We start from the raw sequence: 22019 nt of genomic DNA on the forward strand, positions 1-22019 counted from the left end.
AGAGCTAGACTCTGTCTCAAAAAAAAAAAAGCACCGAGAACCAGCTATAAATGGTGATCTACTCTTGCTAAAACGATTCCTTAAGCTCAACAGAGTCAACCTTGTTTCAAATGCATTTAGTGGCAGAAAAACAAACTAATTTTCTTTCATTATTTGACTGGACTCAATGCATTCAAGTCATGAAAGTTGATGATTCCAAATTCAGAATAAAATAACACACGACACAGATAGTTTAGCATTTTATCCTCATTTTTAACCTAGAAAGAGTAATGTTCTCATAAAGTATTTTAATAAATATATTAAGGCTTAAGGTAATTACTGGTTTGAGTGGCGGGTGGTTTGCTTTCTAGCACACTAGTTTACATTCGGAATCTTAAAAATGAAAACATTTGCCATCTTACAGTGAGTGATACATCACATTGGCTTGCCCCAGTTTTTGTGTTTTTTTTTTTTCACTATTCAACATGTCTTCGTATTATCTTCCTTCCTCTCGTATCTGATAGACAAAGAATGATATAAAATTTTGGTTGAAAAAAGCCAGTTGATTGGGGTAACTAGAAATGTTAACTTTTTCAGTAAAAAGCTTTCACCGAATCACTGGGCAGTTAGTAATGCAGCTTACAAATAAATAAAGCTGAGGCGAGAGGTTTAAACAGCAAGAAAAGCTGCAGAGCATATTGAGGAAGGGAAAGCAGTGAAATGGTGGTTTTAATACATCCCAAACTGGAAGCAAGAACCCTAACACAAAGAGGATTGGAATACTCTACCATCTGTAAGGAAGTAGCTAGCTACAAGCCACCTCACACAAAACACCCACTAAGGCCTTTCACCAAGATCCTCTTGTTATATTCTCATTATGAATCCCCAGCAGGTGCACCTCAATAAAAAGGTGTGGAGGATACTGCTGAGGACCTCTAGGTCACCTAAGCAGAAACTGCTGCCATCAAAGCAGACTGCCACCATGCATCCGCGGAGAACTCCCTGCCTACAAATGAAACTGGTAGCGCTCATCCCCTGTGCCCGAGGACCGTCCACAACAGAGGTGCTTTCTTGCAAGAGAAGCAGCAAATGATGACAGTGTGTCCAGTAGGAAGGGCTTCCCAACAGTCACATCCCTCCCAAGACCCTCTAGATGGACTCCAGAATCCAGTCGCTGCTGGAGAGGGAGGAGACAGGCAGTGACAAGTCCCGAGGAGGGCCTCGGTCCCTCCTGTCGTGCAGGGAGTTCTGCTCCTGGAAATATTCCTCCTCTTCATCGAAGAAGCCGTTCTCCAGAGCGTAAGTGCAGTCTGGGCTGGAGGCTGCCTGGCATGCCCCCTTGTACTCCTGAATCGACTCATAGAGGCTGTACAGTTGGCAGAGCAAGGACATGTCCAGCTGGCGGAGACCAACCTTGAGGGAAGGGGTGGGGAGGTAAAAAACAAGAAGTCAGCACTTGAGTTTAATTTCAGTGGAACACTCAGCCGGCAATCTGTGCCTGCCAGCACATTCCTTCCACACGGCGAATGATTCAGAGCATCACTCGGATGCTTTGGATTTCCAGCTTTGAGAACACCTTAATTGTGTTATGCCCATACCTCAGACGTTACTCAATTAGTTCAGGGAGGATCGCATCTGTGGGGCAACCAGGGCAGCCTGCAGAATTTACCCTGGCGCTCCTGAGTATGCCTGATGAAGCAACAGCACTGCACATTCTAGTGGCCCCACCTGCTTTCACTTTGGACGCCAAGAAACGAGTGTGTCATTTCCTCTCCCAATCAGACTCGGAGAAGACCCACATTGGCCTTCCCTGCTACTGCGTTAGGATCTGACTGATGCAGTCATTCTCAACTCCCAGGGGCAACAGAATGCCCTTTGCCAGTGACAGCAGCTGGCCAATGTGACATCCCCCTGGAGCACCCACCTCTGTGCAGTTCAGTGGTCAGAGGTTACACTGCCTCCCTCTCCTCCAGGCAGGGTCAGTCTTATCCCAGATGGTTCTGGGATCCCTCCCCAGAGTAACTGACTGAATATGAGGAAGCCCTAGAAGATGAAGGGCTCTACAGTTCCTCCTGAAAACTAGCCCCACAACAACAAGCAGCAAAAGAACACAGAACATTTATAAAAGTCATATACTTGTTTATCTTCCAGTTCCTCCCTCCCCCACCACCCATCCCAGAGAAAAGAGCACGGTCACAGTCAGAACAGGAAATGCATCGTTTACACCAATACCAAAGAGAGAACAGTTAAGCCTCTTGGAAATGCAGCATAGACCAGCATCTGCGCCTCATAACCTTTAAAGTGCATGAGAACCACCCGGGAATCTTGTTCAACAAGCAGACTCTGATTCAGTGGGTCTGGGGCCACTGGATGGCTGTGCTTCCACCAAGCCCCTACGGTGATTCCGTGCTATGCTGCTGTTCCACAGACCCTGCTCTGAATGGCAACGGGAAGAAACTCAAGAAGACACCAGGGGACCTGCCTTTGGCTTCTTGGCCCCTGAGCAAGGTATTTATCACCTTCATCTCCGTGCCTTGGTTGATGGCAAAATGGAACAATAATTTCTCTTATGGAGCTATTAGGGCAATTCAATATCAATCCACTCAATAAACAGGATTCTAATGCCTCCCGGGCTAAAGCACTAAAGATGCATGGGTACAGCTCTCCTGGGCAGCTGGAGAAGGAGCTTCTTCTCTGGAGTGCGCCAGTGGCGGCACCTGCAGACCTGACTAGCTCCAGGACTTTAAAATACTGGAAATCTGTCCCGATCCAAATTCTTTTGCAAGCCAGATGATTAACCAGAGGGCACAAAAGGTTGAGAACATTCGACTTCCCTGCAAACCTTGGTATAGATCACTTCCTTTTCTGTTGGGAAACGAAAGGCACCAAAGAGCACAATGAGTACAAGAAAGCGTCGAGGTGGAGCAATAAATTCTAGACAAGCCCAGAAGCGAACACGGGAAGCAACCTCCACCCCTGAGATTTCCTTGGAAGCAGAACCCATAGAACTCGTGGAAACTGCTGGAGATGAAATTGTGGACCTCACTTGTGAATCTTTAGAGCCTGTGGTGGTTGATCTGACTCACAATGACTCTGTTGTGATTGTTGACAAAAGAAGAAGACCAAGGAGGAATGCTAGGAGGCTGCCCCAGGACCATGCTGACAGCTGCGTGGTGAGCAGTGACGATGAGTTGTTGTCCAGGGACAGAGACGTGTATGTGACTACCCACACTTCCAGAAACGCCAGGGATGAGGGCGCTACAGGCCTCAGGCCCTCGGGTACTGTCGGTTGTCCTATCTGCATGGACAGATATTCAGAGGTCGTGCAGAACAGACGTCTCATCGTTTCCACAGAATGTGGCCATGTCTTCTGTAGCCAGTGCCTCCGTGATTCCCTGAAGAACGCTAATACTTGCCCAACTTGTAGGAAAAAGATCAACCACAAACAGTACCACTCCATTTATATATGAAGTATTCAGAGACGCCCAGGAGAGACGGATGGACAGACAATCAGGTTCTCCAGTGGTATCTGCCTCCATTTTCCTGAGCTCAAAAAGACTGTTTTGAAACCCACGTCTGATATGTAAACTGCTCTTTTGTTTCCAACCCCTTCCTTTTGTTATCTCCAGTTTGATGCTATGGCGCTGGACCCAGGGCCCTCCCAGGCCATCTCTGTTCCTCTGGGGTGGTCCAGTTCTAGAGTGAGAGAAAGGGAGTCAGGCACACTGGGAATCGTGGTTCCAGTCTGGTTGCAGAACCTGCACATTTGCCAAGAAATTTTCCGTTTGGAAAGTTTGCCCCAGCTTTCCCGGGCACACCACCTTTTGTCCCAAGTGTCTGCCGGTCGACCAATCTGCCTGCCACACATTGACCAAGCCAGACCCGGTTCACCCAGCTCGAGGATCCCAGGTGCAAGAGTGGCCCCTTGAGGCCCTGAAAAGACCAATCACTGGACTTCTTCCCTTGAGAGTCAGAGGTCACCCGTGATTCTGCCTGCACCTTATCATTGATCTGCAGTGATTTCTGCAAATCAAGAGAAACTGCAGGGCAATCCCGTTTCCTAAGAATGAAAAAGTGCAATAAAGGCCATTCATTACCTACTTTTCAGCAGCGCCACCAGATGCAGCACTATTAGTGTCCCCCTCAGAGGCTTAATGTTGCCTGCGGAGCAGTGCCCATCCCAGCCCGTTTCTGCCCACCAGTTGTTCTCAGGAACCTTACCCATGCTCCAGCGTCCTTCACCTGGCACAGGACATGCAAGATAAATAGGACAGGCACATGTTTGGGTGTCCTCTCTTTTCTGATAAAATCCATCCGGTGTTTGCCACACGCCCTCCAGTCCTCAGTTCCCACTGCCTAACATCTGCCCCCGTGTAGATACTGAGAGGTGGTGGCAGTAATTGTGGCCTTATCAGCCGCTCAGTTCCAGCCTTTTGCCCAGGTCACTGTTGCCCCATGTTCGGAGAACCTGGCCCACCTAACTTGGCTTTCTCATCCTTCCCAACCCCGTGCCGTTTATTTCAGAAGCTCCCTGGCCATTGGGCTTGGATGCTTTGGGCCTTTGACTGCTCCATAGGTTATGACTGGTGAAACAGGGGCCCAGAGGACAACCTCTCCTTCACTCCACAGGTATGTGGGAGCCTCAGGTTCGCTCAGGGGCAGCAAAGTGGCCCAAGCTGCCCCTGACAGCACAGGGCCTGGCGGTGGCTAACGAGAGAGGCCTTACAGTGCCAGCATGCCTCCTCTTCCGCTGCCCTCCTTCCTCAGAGGGCTTCAAGCCAAATAAACGGCCTTTTCGTGTGAAACATCTTCAGGGTGGGAAAGGGGCCACTTCTGGCTTTGTTAGCAATAACTGACCTTCAGTTTACCCTTCTGAAGGAGAAGGGACTCAGCACAGAATTCACTTTAGACGGGGCTGAAGGAGTGTCCCTCCTCTATGTGAAAAGAAAATTGTTTTATTCTTCATTCTGACTTTTTAACTGTTTGGCTCACTTCCAGTTAGTTTGAATGAAAATAATAATTTTCTACTTGGAGTTGAAGAGGGCAGAATCCTCAGCTCCCATCATTGTGATGTGTAGCGTGTCTGCCCCCTGACTGGACATCATTGCCATTAACTTTCTTCTGGGCATCACAGGAATGTCACAATGCCCAGACTTGGAGCAAGGCAACCTTGGAGTCAGTCCACTAATAAAATATGGTAACACCCATTTTAAAATTTCTTTAAGTTTTATCCTTGAAGACAACTTCAGTGGTTAATTATAAAAGTTGTGTACTTCATCCTAAATTAAATTGATAAAAAGATTTAAAAATGTGTTTTGTTTCTACTATTCAGAAACTGCAAACTAGGGAAAGGTTGGTATGAAAAAATGTCTTTCCTTTTTTCAATGTACATAGTTCAACTCTTTCTTTGTTACATTTAAACTATATCCATGGATATCAGTCTGCTTTGGACTCCTCTGCTAGTGTTAAAGATGGAAATAAAACCATTAATTTGAACCAAAAAAAAAAAAAAAGATGCATGGGTACGCGCATGTAAAAAAGCACACAGAAAGTGTCAGAGGATTTACAGATTTTATAATTACCAAAATGACTTGTTTACCTAGCAATAAGATTTTCCACATAAGATAGTATGGCTTTCACAAAAGGAAGCTGAGGCCTGGTAAAAAGTGATCATCTTGTAAATAGATTGGGTGTTAAATTCCAGGTTTACTCTTCATACCCTCCAACTACTCTAAATTGCCAAGTGAACACTGGCTGTCTCTCTACTATGGCCTGAATAGACCATAAAAATCAGGACTATGTTTTATTACATTGCATGCACACACACACACACATTTAGAGATGGAGTCTTGCTTTGTCACCCAGGCTGGAGTGTGGTGGTACGATCATAGCTCACTGCCACCTCAAGCTCCTGGGCTCAAGGGATCCTCCTGCCTCAACCTCCCATGCTGCTGGGACTACAGGTACATACCACCATGCCTGGCTAATTTTTTAAAGAAATTCTTTGTAGAGATGGGGTCTTGGCATCTTGCCCAGGCTGGTCTCAAACTCCTGGGCTCAAGTGATTTGCCTTGGCCTCCCAAAGTGCTGGTATTACAGGTGTGAGCCACTGTGCCCAGCCTACAGAGCATCTTTTGCTAAGACACTCAAGAAGACTTCCAGATAGAGAGGTGGGTTCTGTTGTTACCACAACTACTCTTTTTTTTTTTTTTTTTTTTTTTTTTTGAGACAGAGTCTTGCTCTGTTGCCCAGGCTGGAGTGCAGTGGTGTAATCTCGGCTCACTGCAAGCTCTGCCTCCCGGGTTCACCCCATTCTCCTGCCTCAGCCTCCGGAGTAGCTGGGACTACAGGCGCCAGCCACTACATCCGGCTAATTTTTTGTATTTTTAGTAGAGACAGGGTTTCACCGTGTTAGCCAGGATGGTCTTGATCTTCTGACCTTGTGATCTACCCGCCTCGGCCTCCCAAAGTGCTGGCATTACAGGCATGAGCCACCGTGCCCGGCCACCACAACTACTCTTGACACCAGAATTTCTAAACTTTCTTAGGAAGAGACCTCAGCTGCAGGTCGGGAGCGTGGTCTCCAGCCCAGCTTTGCCGTCCTCTGTGGCTTGGTTGAGGTCCCGACCCTCTGCCAGCCTATAAAATGGGGGATTTGGGCTCGCTCATCTATGGTTAGCTCAAACACTTTGTGACCCTATATAAACTGTTGCTTCTCTGTCCTAAATGAACTGCAAGCGAAAGACAGACAGTTTCCAGTGCTGTACTCAGGAGCAAACTTTATTCAATGGCATCTCAAAAGCATACCTTGAATAGGCAAGCAATGGGCAACTTAAGAGATGCCCAGGCCACCACACCCTAAGGCAGACACCACTGCTTGCTCTTTTTCTTGATTAGAGTTCGAAAGGATGTGTGTCTGTCAAGAGGGAGGGAAACAGCATATCTGGCATTTGTGTTTTAAAAATTATCCATAGTTTGGGAATTTTCTATTAAAAAAAAAGGAGAGACAGGGAAAGAAAGAAGGAAGAAAAGAAGGAAGGGAGAGAAGGAGGGAACGAAAAGTCAGTCAGTTTAGGAATTTTCTATTGAAAAAATAAATAAATAATACAACAAGTACCCAGATGATGCTGATGCTCAGTTCCAGCAAAGAACCAGTGATCTTGACACAAATATCTTTCTGATTTTCCTGGGCCACTTATATTTATTATCCTATAAGCCTGGAATTTCAGGCCAGCCAAGCAGAAGAGCACAGAATTAAAAGTGCAGGCTCTGGAACCTGCCTACCTCCCTGCCTGGGTTCAGATCTTGGCTCCGCCACTCACCAGCTGAGAAACCGTGGATAAATTGCTCAGCTCCTAAAAAAAAAAAAAAAAAATCAATAGCCTCTATTCTCATTGTTATTATTTCCATGGTTTCTTTTCCACTCTGCTAGTGGGCAGACTCACCTCAGGAAGGAGCAGCAGGTACAGCCAGGCTCTGAAAACAGAAGCGCCCCGTCCCACTGTGTTCCTCCTGCTCCTCTCCCAATCCAGCACTGAGGTGGTACATGAGAAGGAACCAGATGGTCACCTTCACTCAGAAGACAGCCAGCATAGTCAGGCAGGGTGACAATGTGCCAGTGACACTACCTCATGAGGAAGGGAAACTCTCAAATAGGAAAAGACTTGGGATATCTTACCTCAAACCCCAAAAGGAGGACCTTCCAAACCACTGCACTCCTCTCCAAACCAATACGATTATTTTATACAAAGTCAAAGCCTCCCAGCCTGGAGGCCCCACAGAGCCCTTGATGCTGGGTGTGACAGCTGGGCATCCAAACAGATCTAATTCAACTCTCTCCTAACTACTACCCTTTAATCTGAAGGTCATTTACTTTCCACCACCCCATGCCCTAAAACAAAAACCAAACCTGTGTTCTTCTCTCCAAGCTAAATATCTCAGGCCCTTCCCCTATTTTCATTATGACCTCTCGTCCACTAACACCTGTGGCCTTTCCTCTAGACTTACTCCTGTTTTCCAGGATTCCTCTGCAGAATTGCATCTGGATGCCATCAACATGCCCCCAGGAGTCTGACTCGGCCAGCTCTGACGTCCCTATCTTTGCTAGGATTTCATAAAAGAAATATTAACTTTAATCGAGAAAGCCACGCCCTCTCGGGGTCACATAGTATGTGCTCAAAAATCATGGAAGAAGTTCATCTGGAATCCTAGATCTACTCTCCTGCTGAGTCCCTCTGACACCAGTAGGGTGGGTAAACCCAAGACTCGATTTCTTCCCCCAGGAATGAATAACGGAAAAACACCTAAGTAGCAGTGGGCACCCTGGTATCAGGGCAGGTCTGCTTTTCTCCTTCCTGGGATGGTTTGAGGTCAGCCCAGGTAAACACAGGAGCCTGAACGCTTCTAGGTTTCAAAGGCTCTGACTCCCCATGAACCCATTCCAGCCAGACACGTGGCTCCAGGCTTTTCTCCCGACAGTGCCATTTCCAAGGTATTCCCAGGCCCACCGAGGTGATGCACCCGGCAGGGAGTCGAAAGCAAAGAGGATCTCTCCCTGGACACTTCTGCACTGTAGCACCCAGATGACTCACAAAGCTGCCTTGTCATCAGGTGGAACATTGGCCTAGAAAGGAATCCTGACCCGCCTAGGAATACAGCGCAGCCCCGCACACACCTATTACACAACCCGACACATGGCAAAAGTTCAGACGGATTTAACAAGGATTAGACGCACACACATACATATGCACACGCACACACACGCCTACACACCTCCCAGCCTCTCAATGCCACTGTCTTCAGGCACCAGACTAAACTTCCTGATTTACCAGAAATCCTCTAAATCAGCTCAGAGGACATGAGGTAAGTCACTGCACAGTAAACCAGACTTCCTAGCCCGGGCCCCTCTTCCTCAGCTGTGGCTGTTTAAACAGCAACACTTACATTTTCTAGAGGGAGGTGGAAGATCCGTAGGCAGCACTCCACCATCTGGTCTGACTGTTCTTCAGGCTTACGCCCTTGACTCCCAACCTGCATAGCCCCGACTGTCCCCCATGACACCCTCATCCCCACTGCATCTGTGAATGCTCCTCGACCACCTGCCCTGTACCTGATTCCCTCCACTCTTCAGACTGTGATTGGTTCAGCCAGTGTTCATCCTTTGCCCTCACCGTCTCCACCTGTCTTAGGACATTTACTACTCTCTATATTATCGGTGTGCATACAGGTCTTCTCTCTCCTGACACAGGACAAGCTCCATGAAGGCAAACACCATTTCCCTTTTAGATCTCTCAGCACCCAGCCCAGAAACGCACAGAGCAGACAGGCAGATATTTGGTGAATCAGTGAAAACACCTGGCTGCAGAGATCTCACCCTCCCAGATAACACGTAGCCGCAGAAGTGGCCTGGCAGTGGGGTGGTGCTGGCACCCACAGACCCTCCGGCTGCATCCCTCGGGCAGTCACAGAGGTGCAGACTGAACGGGCAGCCGCCAAGTGCCCTGTACACAAGGTGTCCCTGTGGGAAGCATCAGACCACTGAGTCCCCGCGTGCCTCCCATCACATCGAGGGCCAAAGACACCCAACCAAGTTTCCTCCAGGAGCGCTCTTTAGAGGGCAGATCTGGTGGTCAGTCTCTCTACACTGAAGGTATGTGGGTCTTGGATGCAGGAAGGGGAGAGAGCAACCATCCAAAAGGACTTGATTGCAAGACATGGTTAAGTCACCATGAACAAGAACTTCTCACCCTTCCAGAAAAAAGAGTGGTTGGGGAGCCGCCGAGCAAGCCACTCTCCGAGCAGAAGCAGCCTGGATCTCAACAGTGTGTTCTCACATGCCCTTGGAGGACGGCTGGTCTCCACATTCACAGCTGGATTCAGAAAATACAGCTCTCTTTTGAAAGCACACGTTTTGAAAATGCAGACAGGCTCATTTAAGAAAAGCATGGAATGCTCAAACCCTGCAATTTGTGGTCCCTTATTCTCCACTTTAAATTCAAGAACAATCAGCAGCTTCCATGGCTGTAAACTGCGAGCGCAGGTCCTTCCGCTCTCTGCGCAGGCTTCCTGCTTCCTTCCTGATCATTCACTCCTCTTCTCCCATGCCCAGAGCTCCCCTCCACCCCTCCCGCAACACACACAGGTGGCCCCGAGAGCCACAGCATTCCCAACAATGGGGCCAAACAAGCCCAAACCACCCTTGAAACTGCTTCCTTTCACTTGGGATTTTCAAAACAGTAGGCTCCACATACAAATACACTCCAGACAGGGCGGTGGCTCCCAGCTGGGTGTTAAGTCACTGAAAGTCTCTGAGTATCTCTGGAGGCTGCATGGGGGAGAGAGTTCTTCCTAACTTAAAGCAAGGACAATAGAAATATGACCACTAGGAAACAAGGCTTAAAAGATGAGAGGAACCTTTAAAAGGAAATTTGTGTTGATTTAAACCAAAACATCGTGAAAAATGTTAAGATTTTTTTAGAAATTAAAAAACTGCCATTTGCAGATTACAGGCTCACGCCTGTAATCCCAGCACTTTGGGAGGCTGAGGCAGGAGGATCTGCTTGAGCCCAGGAGTTCCAGGCCAGCCTGGGCAAGATGACGAGACCCTCATTTCTACAAAAATATTTTAAAAATTGGCTGGGTGTGGTGGTACGTGCCTGTGGTCCCAGCTACTTGGGAGGCTGAGGTGGGAGGTTCACTTGAGCCCAGGAGGTTGAGGCTGCAGTGCGCTGTGATCGCACCACTGCACTCCAATCTGGGCAACAGAGCAAGACCCTGTCTCAAAAAAAAGAAAAAAAAAAAAAGAATGACAAAGGCCCTTGCCTAAGGCCATCTAGTCAGTGGCAGAGTGGGGAGGTGACCAGGTCTGCAGGACTCTGAAATGGTTGCTTTGACCATCACCCTGCACTGCCTGTACAGGGAAGATGAAGAGAGAGGCCCCAGTCTCAGCAGTGGTACAGCAACCTGCTTGGATCACAGGCCATTTTTATTCCTGGCTTTTCTGAATTTTCTAAGTTTTCTATTGTGAAAATGTATTAACAATGAGAAAACTTTCACAGTTATCTTTTAAAAACACAATGAATGAGTAAGTATATACAGATGGTTCACAAATTTATTTTAAAGACTTGGTAAAATGCCCCAAATCTAATCACAGTGTCTAGTTTATATCCACAGGCCTGGACTGTAATTGAAGAAAGCAGAGATCTAATCGATTATAACCTGATTTCTGATGAAGGATGTGTTGACTGAAGGATGCTGCCCTGCATAGTGTTTAGAAAAAGCTGAAGAGAGACTTCATCAGTGTTGATACAGTTGGAGACGGGCTATGAGCTCAGCTACCCAAGCTTGACAGAAACACCCTTGAAGGACTCTCAGCTCCCTGGTGGGTTCCAGCTCTGTGCTCACTAAACGGCTTCTGATGACGTGGTCTCCTATGTAGCCTTCTCCTCCCATGGGCGGAAACATACTCGTGTCATTTGGTCAGCTTCATCTCCTGTTAATATTTTAGACCTGCCAAGCTGAGGACTAGACTCTAAAGCGCCATCAGGATTCAGAGACAGAAGATAAACCGGGTTGCATGACTGTGCCCCCAGATTAACCCCCATTAAACCCAAAGCACACCCCACCTCTATACTTTCCAGGAAACTCCTCTACCAGGTAAAGCTGTTTGAATTGGATTTTCTGCCAACTTACAAGTGAGGGCATCCACACTGACACAGAGACTGTTCTGCAATTTAACAGTTCTCAGAAGGACATTGTTGTTTATCTCTAACCTAAACTAACATTCATACAAACTAAGCCCATTTCCTCTTGTTCTGTCCTGGATATAGATGAAAGAAAAGCAATTGACCATTTTCTTTAAGAAATGTCTTTGTACATTCTTTTATTTTTTTTTCTGATTATAAAAATAAACACTCTAATTGTATTATAAATTCAAATGGTTCGTAATCATACGAACCAGTTCTCCTTAATTCCCTGTTATAAAATAGCAGACTTCAAATGTTTTGGTCTCCAAACACTCTAAAAAATTATTGAAGGTCCCAGAGAGCTTTGGTTTATGTGGGTTATACCTATCAATATTTACATTACTAGAAATTAAAACTGAGAAAATTTAAAAGTCACCAGCCAGGCGTGGTGACTTACACCTGTAATTCCAGCACTGTGGGAGGACAAGACAGGTGGAGCGCTTGAGCCCGAGAGTTCGAGACCAGCCTGGACAACATGGCAAAACTCTATCTCCACAAAAAATATAAAAATCAGCTGGGTGTGGTGGCATTTGCCTGTGGCCCCAGCTACTCGGGAGGCTGAGGTGGGAGGATCACCTGACCCTGGGAGGCAGAGACCACAGTGAGCCAAGATCTTGCCACTGCACTCCAGCCTGGGCAACAGAGTGAGACTCTGTCTCAATAATAATAATAATAATAAACCTATTACATGTTAACACAAATAACATTTTCATAAATCTTTTTAAATATCTGGCTTATCTGGTTCTGCATTTGGTCCTTTGTGACGTGCTGTTTTGGTTGAAGTAGATGAAGAAAATCTGGCCTCACACAGCTGTATAACTGGGAAATGAAGGAGTATTTCAATAGCCTTTTCAGACAATTGTGGATATTCCTCTTTGCTACCGCCCTTTAGTTGACTGCTGTTTAGTGTGGAATTTGGAACTATACCAATGAAATGTTCACACTCTATTACATTAAAACCCATCAGTCTTGCACTTTGAATGGATCTTTTAATATCAAGCACAGTCATATGAAAAAAGTGGAAAATTGATTCAATAAATTATGCAGGATCTTCCAAATGTTGGTACATTTTCTTATATAATAACCAAAAAGTCACATTTGTCAATATCACCATCATATAATTACGGACCCTCTGAAAGAATCTCAGGGGCCCCTAGAGGTCCCCAGACCACACTTTGAAACTGTGGTTCTTCAGATATCCACTTGTAGTAGTTCAGCATATATTCCTCAAAGCACTATGCACACTCATATTGTTTTTTCTCTACTGTTACCACATACACAAAGTTAGGTAAGTACTGTTTTGTAACTTTACACTGTGAACATCTTTCTATATACATATATAGTTACCATATTCTTTTCAACAATTGTACAGTATTCTATCACTATTATAAAAAATCCTGCAATACACATCCATGTATAAGTGCCATTATCCACTTGTGTGGATGCTTCTGTAAGGTACACTTGTGAATATGAAATTGTGGGGGACAAGGAGGACAAGGAGAGAAGAATGCCCAAGGCGCCTTTCCAATCCTCCCCAACCCCGCGCCTCAAGTCCAAAGCAATGGGAAAATGTAATGGGAAGAAAGACGTTTACCAATAAAGTGATTCAATTTGGACTACTTTTCATCACAAAATAATTTTATGTCTGTATTGGTATAAAAAAGAGTCAATAATTGGCTTTAGCTGTATGAAGATTTAACAGTCATACTGCAAACATTTTACATCCCTTTTGTGACCTAACTTAAACATATTTTAAAATTATATTGCAATTCTGCTTTGCTATTTAATAGAAAGCCATTTCAGAGTTTTTAAAAAATGCAATTACAGGGTCAAAAGACAGGCACATATTCAATTTCAGAGGTATTACCAAACTGCGCTAAAAAAAACCCTGCAGCACTTTACACCGCCCCGCCCCGACCCCCCCAGCCCCCACCCCCCACCCCCAGCAATGCATGAGAAGGTTTACTTCTCCAAACCCTCACTGTGACAGGATCGTGCTTTTCTACCTTTGTCGGTCTTGGAGGTACAACATGATACCTTATTGTCTTAATGTACACATCTGTGGTTATAAGGAATGTTAAACACCTTGCCACTTCTCTTTTACCAGCGTTTAACTTGGATATTTTATATCGAATTTTAATTGCAATTGAGAGTCCCAAAGAGCTTTTGTTTATGTGAGCTATACCTGTCAATATTTACCTTATTAGAAATTAAAGCTGAGAAACTTTATTAATCCATTTAGGTTAACCAAATCACCCACCTAAGAATACGCTCGCTTTCACGTGCATCTCAGTCACCTTCTTCCTCAGCCTAGGCTCTCCTGGCTGGGACAGGCCTGGGGTTCCCCAACAATTACCCCCTGACTAGGGAGCCCTGGGCAGAGGACAGAGGCCCTGCCTTCTCCCCAGATCCCTCCACTGGTCAAAGATTGGTGCCTCCCTCCCGAATCCTTGAGACTCAGAAAGCGCACACCTGCAAAACTAGGCCAGCTCATGGCTGTCGGGGCCAATCAAGGAAGTGAACAGAGAGTGCCCACAAAAACGGGAAAGGCCACATGTCTTAATGAATTTCTGTAGACTTCTAAAGCAGGCTAAAGGTTTTTCTGTCTCCAGAGTTCCTGGGAGAGGGTGACCATCTGTGTTAAGTGTCTGTGGGGAACGAGCCACAGGAAGTAGTGAGCAGCCTTTATGACTCCTGTCTAATCATCACTTCCAAACATTAGGAACGCGTGGGCAAAGGCCAAGGCGGCCAGGCGGCCAGGAGGCCAGGGCTCCATATGGAGAATGACACTGGCAAGGGAGGCAAATATCTGAGCAGCCAGCCTCGGGGATCGCTTCCTGAGCATGGAGTCTGTGGTCTGTCTGGTTTCCTCCACAGCATTATGAAAAGCTTGGTTTTTCAAAATGGGGTCTAAAGTCTCTATGGAGTTCCTGCAGGCATTCCCAGAGCGAAACTGCGAAACTTCCATCTGCAGCTTGGTGGGAGTGAACTGCAAGCCGGGCATGGTTCCCTTCTTGAACCCTCCCTAAACATCCTTGCCCACCTGGCCTCAGGGGGCTACAGCCATGTCAGTGAGACCAGGACACAGAGCAGGGGAGGCACCGCTGTCTGCAAGGTACAGAAATGCCAGGGCTATTGCTCACTTGAGGCTATCTGCAAATGAAGAGGTACCCACACTGCCAATTATTGGGGCACCTTTACATTTACATTGAACAGATGCTTACCTTTAAACAAAAGGGAAAAAAAGGAGAAGGGTTGTAAGATATTTATGAGTTAGGAAAAATATCAATTTATAGTACTTTGCAGGTAGGTACAGTAATAGAGCAAAGTTTAAAGTGGTATTTTTACTTTTAATCCTTTATATCCTCAAATCTCGGGAGAAGAACTCTAACCTCTCTTGGAGATAGCATCGAGTGAATGAAGCCAGGCAGTGACCCACACACTGCCCTTACTGTCCCCCACCCCACACCAAAGACATGGGCATGCTTTCATACACACAAACTAATATATATTCTTTTTTTAGTTTTTGCTTTTATAGGGTGGACATTGGGATGGGGATGGGACAAGTACAGGGTAGCAGTGGCCTGAAAATCTTAATAACTGGTGTAGACAGCCTAATTTTTGATGAACTGAGCTCAAGAATAGCAAACTTGTACCTTTCTTCCTTTTCTGCTTCCCATTCTTTGCATTCAAGGAATTCACAGCAACTAGGTATAGCTGTGAAGTGTCCTTGGGGACACCAAGCAATATGCTTGGTGACAGGCCCTGCACGTGTGCCCAAAAGTTATGACAGAGCCAACTTCTTCTGTAGGCATCAGAAAGAACCATAGAGGCATGAGGGGTAAAGAATACTGCCATGGCCAAAAGGACCCTTCATGGCATTTAATTCTTATTTTCCCAATAAGAGATTTTAGCTCAAAAGAGTGAAGTGGCTTGTCAGAACTGTATCACATAGTTTATTAACACCAAATTCGAGCTTTTGATCCTTGATTCATGTGCTTCTCTAGTCTTAAACGGCTTGCTAAAAATGCAGATTCCTGCTGAGCACAGTGGCTCATGCCTGTAATCCCAGCACTTTGGGAGGCTGAAGCGGGCGGATCATCTGAGGTCGGAAGTTCGAGACCAGCCTGACCAAGATGGAGAAACCCCATCTCTACTAAAAATACAAAAAGAGCCGGGCGTGGTGGCACGTGCCTGTAATCCCAGCTACTCAGGAGGCTGAGGCAGGAGAATCACTTGAACCCGGGAGGTGGAGGTTGTAGTGAGCCGAGATCGCGCCACTGCACTCCAGCCTGGGCAACAAGATAGAAACTCTGTCTCAAAAAAAAAAAAAAAAAAAAAAAAAAAAAAAAAAAAAAGGCAGATTCCTTCTCCCAGCTACTGATTCCACAAGCATAGAATGTGGCCCTGAAATCTGCATTTGGGCAAGCAGCCTAGGAGATTCTGGAGCTGGCGGTCCATCCTTTGGGGATCGCTGTGCTAGACTATGCTAGTGGAAAGACTAGTGAAAACAGACAGTATTAAAGGCCGCTAGACATCCCCAGTCTCCTCTGACCAACGCCAATCAAGAATGCTGCACTAGGAGCGAATCCTCTTATTCTAAATGGCACTTCATAGCCTGACTCAATCACAGCCTCTTAAAGACTAAAACTTCCTCTGTAAGACACTGGTTTCACATAAAGGATAAGGACTGTACTCCACTGGGGTGTCAGCTATTCCAGCTAATGAGCTGGAATCCAGTTCACTGGACAAGCTCATTAGGCATTTAGTTGTTTCAACTAAAATGTAGGAAGGCTAATTGTTACTAGTTTCACAAATTCAACTTTTTTTTTTCTTAGGTTCAATTCTTTACACAGCATTGGAATTTGGGAATTCAAAAGTTCTGTGTGGATGACTTCCCACTCTGCACAGGTGGGAGACCAAAATAACTGATAGTTTAAAGAAAAAAATGAGGCAAAGAGATTCCAAATCAAAGCTATTAGACCTTGCTGCTGACTGTGGGAGCAGCTGAACCCAAGAATCCCCAGGGATGCTGCTCCTCAAAGATCTCCTGCCCCCAAGGCTGAAGGTCTTTGTGTCTCTACACTCTAGTGTGACTTCTGGTTACCTGTAAGGTTGATGATCTAACCTCGCACGGGTGCTGGGAAGGGCAGTCTATGTAAAAATCTATGCAAGGACTGGTCTGTGCCAGGGGTCCCAGCTGACACCCAGTCAGGGACATCCTTCAACCACATGCAAATATTTTAAAGGCCAACCAAGATCTAGTTAACCAAGCTGGCCGTCAGCTTAGCAGATAAAAAATCTTGCAAATTGTGGGACCCTTGAGGGCAAAGTATTTTTAAATAGAACGGGGTCTGCAGTAGACGTCTACTACTTTACCCCTTGCTCCATTTTTGCAAACTGTCCTTTCTTTAGAGAATCCCCAGTGTCCGACTCCATCCACATGCTCACACCATCTTATTAAAATACAATCTTGTCCTTGTCACTGTTGGCTGGCCCAGGCTGGCCAGGCCACCCAAGCTAGGCCAATTGGCATCCTTCCACAGTATTTGCAAACTGCAGCTAAGCAGCATGGCCAAAATTGAGGGTGGCCACTGTTAGCGGCCAGGTTCCAAAATGGAGGAAAAAAAACAAAACAGAGGAGGAGGGGAAGAGAATACCTCAGTGGACTTCCTGGATTCCCCATAAGCCCTAGTTCTAGTCTGTCTCTGTATACATCCAGTCTATAAGATTGTCCTTTTGAAAAAGCTAGTTCAGACTAAGTTTCTATTACTAATATAGAGTCTTTGGTCATGAAAAATGAAAACTAGTCTAAACTAAAGCAATTCTTTTTCTGTAAAGATGCCCACATCTACCAGGTGTGATAAGCCCCTTAACATCTAGATATTTCCTATTCACCCTTAAACCATCCACAGTACTTGCTACCTAACATACACCCAGTCATCATCTCTTAAACGTGATCTAAAGATATTCTCTGATGTAAAAATCATCATCATCAACTTTTTCAAAAGGACTTTTTTGGTCTGTAGAGCAATAACTATCTGTGTGACCCTTGAAGCTTTCCAAATGGGCCCTTCTGGGGAGGGGACGAGGACTTACGAGTAGTGCAGAATTTCACAGGGGTTACTAGAACAGGAAGTGTTGAAACGTGGAGCTGAAACCACAACTCTCCAAGCAGAGGAGGGCATCAGCAGTCATAAGACAGACCCTTCTCAACCCTGGGCTCCAGCTCTCCCAGCCTCCACCCTCGGCATCCGAATGGCCTCTCCTGCCATTGAGATGGTATTACTCCCTCAGCTCCAACCACCTCTTCCACTGGCTATCTCCAGACCAAAACCTCTCTTCCAGCTTCCAGCTCCACATTCTGAAATGTTTAACATGCTCTTCAGCTGATGCGATGACAAATTACCTTCCTCCCTAAAGCAGCTACTCCTCCTGACCCCCCAAGTGCCACAATGAACCCCACTTTACCAGTGATTGATTATTAAGCTTCAAAACCTTGCTAACTGCCATACAGTGGTATACTACACACTCACCAAAGTCATTATAATATATCTTGACTGGGAAAATAATTGCAATGTGCAGCCCAAAAAGCAAACCAAAATATATGTGATCAATGTGTTGTATGTATGAATGTGTGTGTGTGTGAGAGTGCATGCGTGTGCACAGACAGCAGACTGCAATGGTTAAATAGGGCTTTGGAGCCAAACAGACCTGGTAGGGTCTGTGACCTTATGGGAGTTCAACTCTCAGCATCCAATTCTTTAATATAAAACAGACTTTGAGTATCTATCTCATGGAGAATTTATACAATTAAATAAGATACTATATAGAAAGCACTTACACTGCACCTAACAGAAGATATCCCAAAATACTAAAAGTGATTATTTCTAGGTGCTGGCACTGTAATTTTTAATTTTTTGCTTGGCTATATTTTCCATGAAAAAGCTTAAGTTATCTTTGATCCCCTTTTCATCATCTTCCTTGACTCAGTAATTCCTCCAGCTTTGGCTTCAGAAAAGTGTCTCCCACATGAGTCTTGTTTCACATTAGCAAGCCCCCTACCCTGCTGGGGACTCCATCACCTCTCCCATGAACACCTCTCATCTTCCTGTTGAGCCTCCAAAGTCCAGCTCTCCCTTCTGCACCCTGCTGTAGAATTCATTTCTTCAAAGTCCAACTGGGATAGTACCATTCTCCTGCTGAATGCCCATCCTTGCTACTCAGGCTTCTCAGAGTCCACTCGGTCCACCTGCCCAGCCCCTTCTTGCTCACATTTCAAACTGGCGCACTCCCAGTTCCAGCTCCGCAGCTACCTTCCTGGTGCTTCTTTCCCTTGTCGAAATTCTGTCGCCTTCTGAGGTCTTCCACACCACCCTGCTCCCTGTCCCTGTTAAAAGTTGTCCCTCTTTCTATGCTTGCTTTAAAAAAAAAAATTCTTTAGGGCATTTATCACATTCTACCATGACATCTAGTTATGTCCCCTGCCACAGATTTGACGTCAGGCCTTCAATTTAAACAGATCAACACAAACTATTTTGCAGATATCTCAGGAATGAACTCCCAGTTCTTATTTTGCAAGGCCTCCCCAGAGGGAGTCTCAGCTTGAGTTGTCCACTCAGACCCCATGGCCCCAAGTCAGTAAATCAATTAAAAAGCCGAAAGATTCTCTGGGCAACTTTAAAGTCCTTGTGACATTTCTTGAAAGGAACCTGTCAAAGCCTGCAGCCATATCTTATCTTTATCTCAGCTAAATATCAGGCAGACCAAAGATGGCTGTTTATTTTTCTTGTGCTTCAAATAGGCTTACAGAGAGCTCTGGTCCAAGGCGTAATTATACGGATGTGGTTGTGCTTCAGTCACACCAGGAGGGACCTGGAAAAATACTTCTGGGAATGGCACGTTGACTCCCAAGCCACCATAGCAAGACTCCAGAGCATGTTTATAAACCACAGCTTCACAACAGGAGCGGCCCCGAGGTTTTTCCATCTCTTGCTCAAGTACGGAATTTAAATAATCAAAGATGATCTTCCTACTTCACCCCCGTGGTTCTGCTATGTCCAAGTTCAGACTGTAAACACACTACGTGTAGATTTATCTAATTAAAATGCAGTTCACCAGCTGTGTGATGCTTATGTCAATGAATGTTTTTTAATAAATTAAAAACGGTTGGCTTGGAATTTAAGTGGTTCTGTAAGAAGCTTAGAAAATCTTTTCAGTGAGAATTGGAAATCACTTCAATGCCAGCTACAGAGTAGGAAGACAATATCTCTTTGATTAAAAGTGTTAAGGCTGCTTTCTGAATTCAATTAAGTCTTAGTTTTCAGAACAGATAATGCTCCTGAAAAAAAAGTATGCATACCCTGAATTTTTCTAAACAATATCTTAAATGCACTAGATACATATTTAAAAGATTCCTATAACAATTTATTTTTTGGCAAATTTAGTTTTGGGAAAAGGCAGCTTTCCTAATGTTAGATTTCTTAATAATTTACCTATAGGGAAAGGAGACAACCTGGACGAGGTGAATGGAAAGGGAGGCTTTTAAAACGAGGGGATTGGGAGGAGGTGATGGGGGCCAGTAAGATGATAGAAAAGAGGAAAAGTTTTTGATTTCTTCTTGCCTGGCCTACGCCTGGCCGAGAAAGCTGGGGAAAGACTCGCTGTTGCCTAAATCCCTGCCCTTGTCCTACTTTTAGCGTCACCCTAAATCATGTGTGTTCTGGTCCACAAACAGCTAATGTACTTCCCAAGCACAGAGAAACACTGAGCCCATGGTATGGAGTTTAGACACAAGGCGAAGAACTCACATGAACAGCACCCAGACCGGGAGGACAGCCACCTCCCACCTTTCTCAAGAGGGTTTGGGCAATCAGCTTCGCGGGGCTGAGGGACCCGGCCGCCTCCCTCGCCCGGGGTGCGCGTCTGCTTTCGCAGCCATCTGTGCGCCGGGGCCATCCCGCGGTAATCGGATCACGGACGCGCGGCCTGGGGCGCCGGGAAAGGGGCCGGGCTGTTCCAATCTGCTGTCTACACTGGCGGCGGACAAAAGTTGTCCTCTTCGTGGTAGGAAAACGCAATCGCGTTAATCCGTTGGGCCGCTGTGAAAGCCTTTCCCCCACCCGGAAGGTCTGTTTCACTCTGGGAGAGGTGACAAGGCCGCCCCCGCCCCCAGGCCAGGCACGAACCCCGCACAGCGCTTCCGGGCGCCCAGGTTTCCGAGCCAGCGGGGCCGGACTGAGGGCGCCGGGCATAAGAAAGCCGCCCTCTGCGCGCGGGGCTCTCCCGCGGGGGGTCCAATCGTGGGCACGAAGCGCGCGAGAAAAATGGGGGTCGTTGGGAGGACGGCGCCGGCGCCTGGGGCCGAGGAGCCCGAAAGGGAGGGTGGGCGCGGGGACTTCCGGACAGAGCGCGGTCCCCGCGAACTTTCCCCGGACGGCGAGCCCGGCCGGGAAGAGCCCCAGCTCGCGGAGCCCCACTCACCATCTCTTTGCGGAGCAGCGCCAGAGCGGCGTCCAGGTTGGGAGGCTTGGCGGGCAGCGCTGCCGCCCGGGCCCCGCCGCCGCCCGCGCCCCCGCGGCTCAGCTCGTCCTGGATGCGCGACTTCTGCGCGTACAGCCGCTCCAGGTGCCGCCAGCCCCCAGACGCGCCGCCGCCCGACGCCGAGTGCAGCAGCCCGCTCAAGCTCTTTGGCAGCGGGGGCAGCCCGTCCACCCGCAGCCCCCGGACCGCGCCGTTGCCCGCGGCCACGGGCGCCGCCCGGGCCCCACTCATCCCGCCGCGGCCCGGCCACGCGCCTGCCCCGCTGCAGCGAACCAAGGCTTTCCCCCGGCCCGCCCCCTTCCCGGCGGTGCCCCGCCCACTTCCCCTCCCGCGCCCCGCCCCCTCACCACGAGGCCCCTGCGCGGGCCCCCGGGTCCGGGTGTCGTCCGCGTCCAGCAGCCGGGCTCGCCTCCACCCGGGTCCCCTCCTCCCTCTGCGCCCCTCCAGCGCCCTAATTCATCTCCAACTCCGCGTGCCTACCTTCTAACCCCCCGACTCACCTCCAGCCCCGTCACGAACCCTTCTGTGCCACTCCCTAGCTCCGAACCCACTAAGCCCCCCGCGACCCCCAGCGTCCCGGTTCACCCCCATCTCTGTCCCCACCTCCTCTGAACCACCTCCCAGCTTCCCGGCTCACCCCTAGCTCCGAACCCTCTCACCCGCGCCACCCCGAACCCCAGCTTCCCGGCTCACCCGCATCTCTGTCCCCACCTCCTCTGTGCCAACCCCCAGCTTCCCGGCTCACCCCCAGTT

General features: G+C 47.3%; 2 protein-coding genes across 2 annotated transcripts; one reads left to right on the plus strand and one right to left on the minus strand.

Moving 5' to 3' along the window:
- Positions 1-226: 226 nt before the first annotated feature.
- FAM89A (family with sequence similarity 89 member A) lies at positions 227-21541 on the minus strand. Its single transcript, XM_019031790.4, has 2 exons — positions 21207-21541; positions 227-1392 (listed from the first exon to the last, which is right to left on the minus strand). The coding sequence occupies exons 1-2, from the start codon at positions 21495-21497 to the stop codon at positions 1129-1131; spliced, it is 555 nt and encodes a 184-aa protein (XP_018887335.2). The 5' UTR covers positions 21498-21541; the 3' UTR covers positions 227-1128.
- On the plus strand, positions 2806-4475 carry LOC101144027 (E3 ubiquitin-protein ligase RNF4-like). Its single transcript, XM_019031778.4, has one exon. It carries the CDS (start codon positions 2877-2879, stop codon positions 3447-3449), a length of 573 nt encoding a protein of 190 aa, XP_018887323.4. The 5' UTR covers positions 2806-2876; the 3' UTR covers positions 3450-4475.
- Positions 21542-22019: the final 478 nt, after the last annotated feature.

The sequence above is a fragment of the Gorilla gorilla genome, chromosome 1, assembly GCF_029281585.2.
Source record: "Gorilla gorilla gorilla isolate KB3781 chromosome 1, NHGRI_mGorGor1-v2.1_pri, whole genome shotgun sequence".
Lineage (NCBI taxonomy): Eukaryota > Metazoa > Chordata > Mammalia > Primates > Hominidae > Gorilla > Gorilla gorilla.

Excerpts from the sequence above, each read along its gene's own strand:
- FAM89A (XM_019031790.4), bottom strand. The coding sequence starts at position 21,497 with ATGAGTGGGGCCCGGGCGGCGCCCGTGGCCGCGGGCAACGGCGCGGTC. Across the intron at positions 1,393-21,206 it reads CGCTGCTCCGCAAAGAGATG|GTTGGTCTCCGCCAGCTGGA; the intron begins GTGAGTGGGGCT and ends CCTTCCCTCAAG.
- LOC101144027 (XM_019031778.4), top strand. The coding sequence starts at position 2,877 with ATGAGTACAAGAAAGCGTCGAGGTGGAGCAATAAATTCTAGACAAGCC.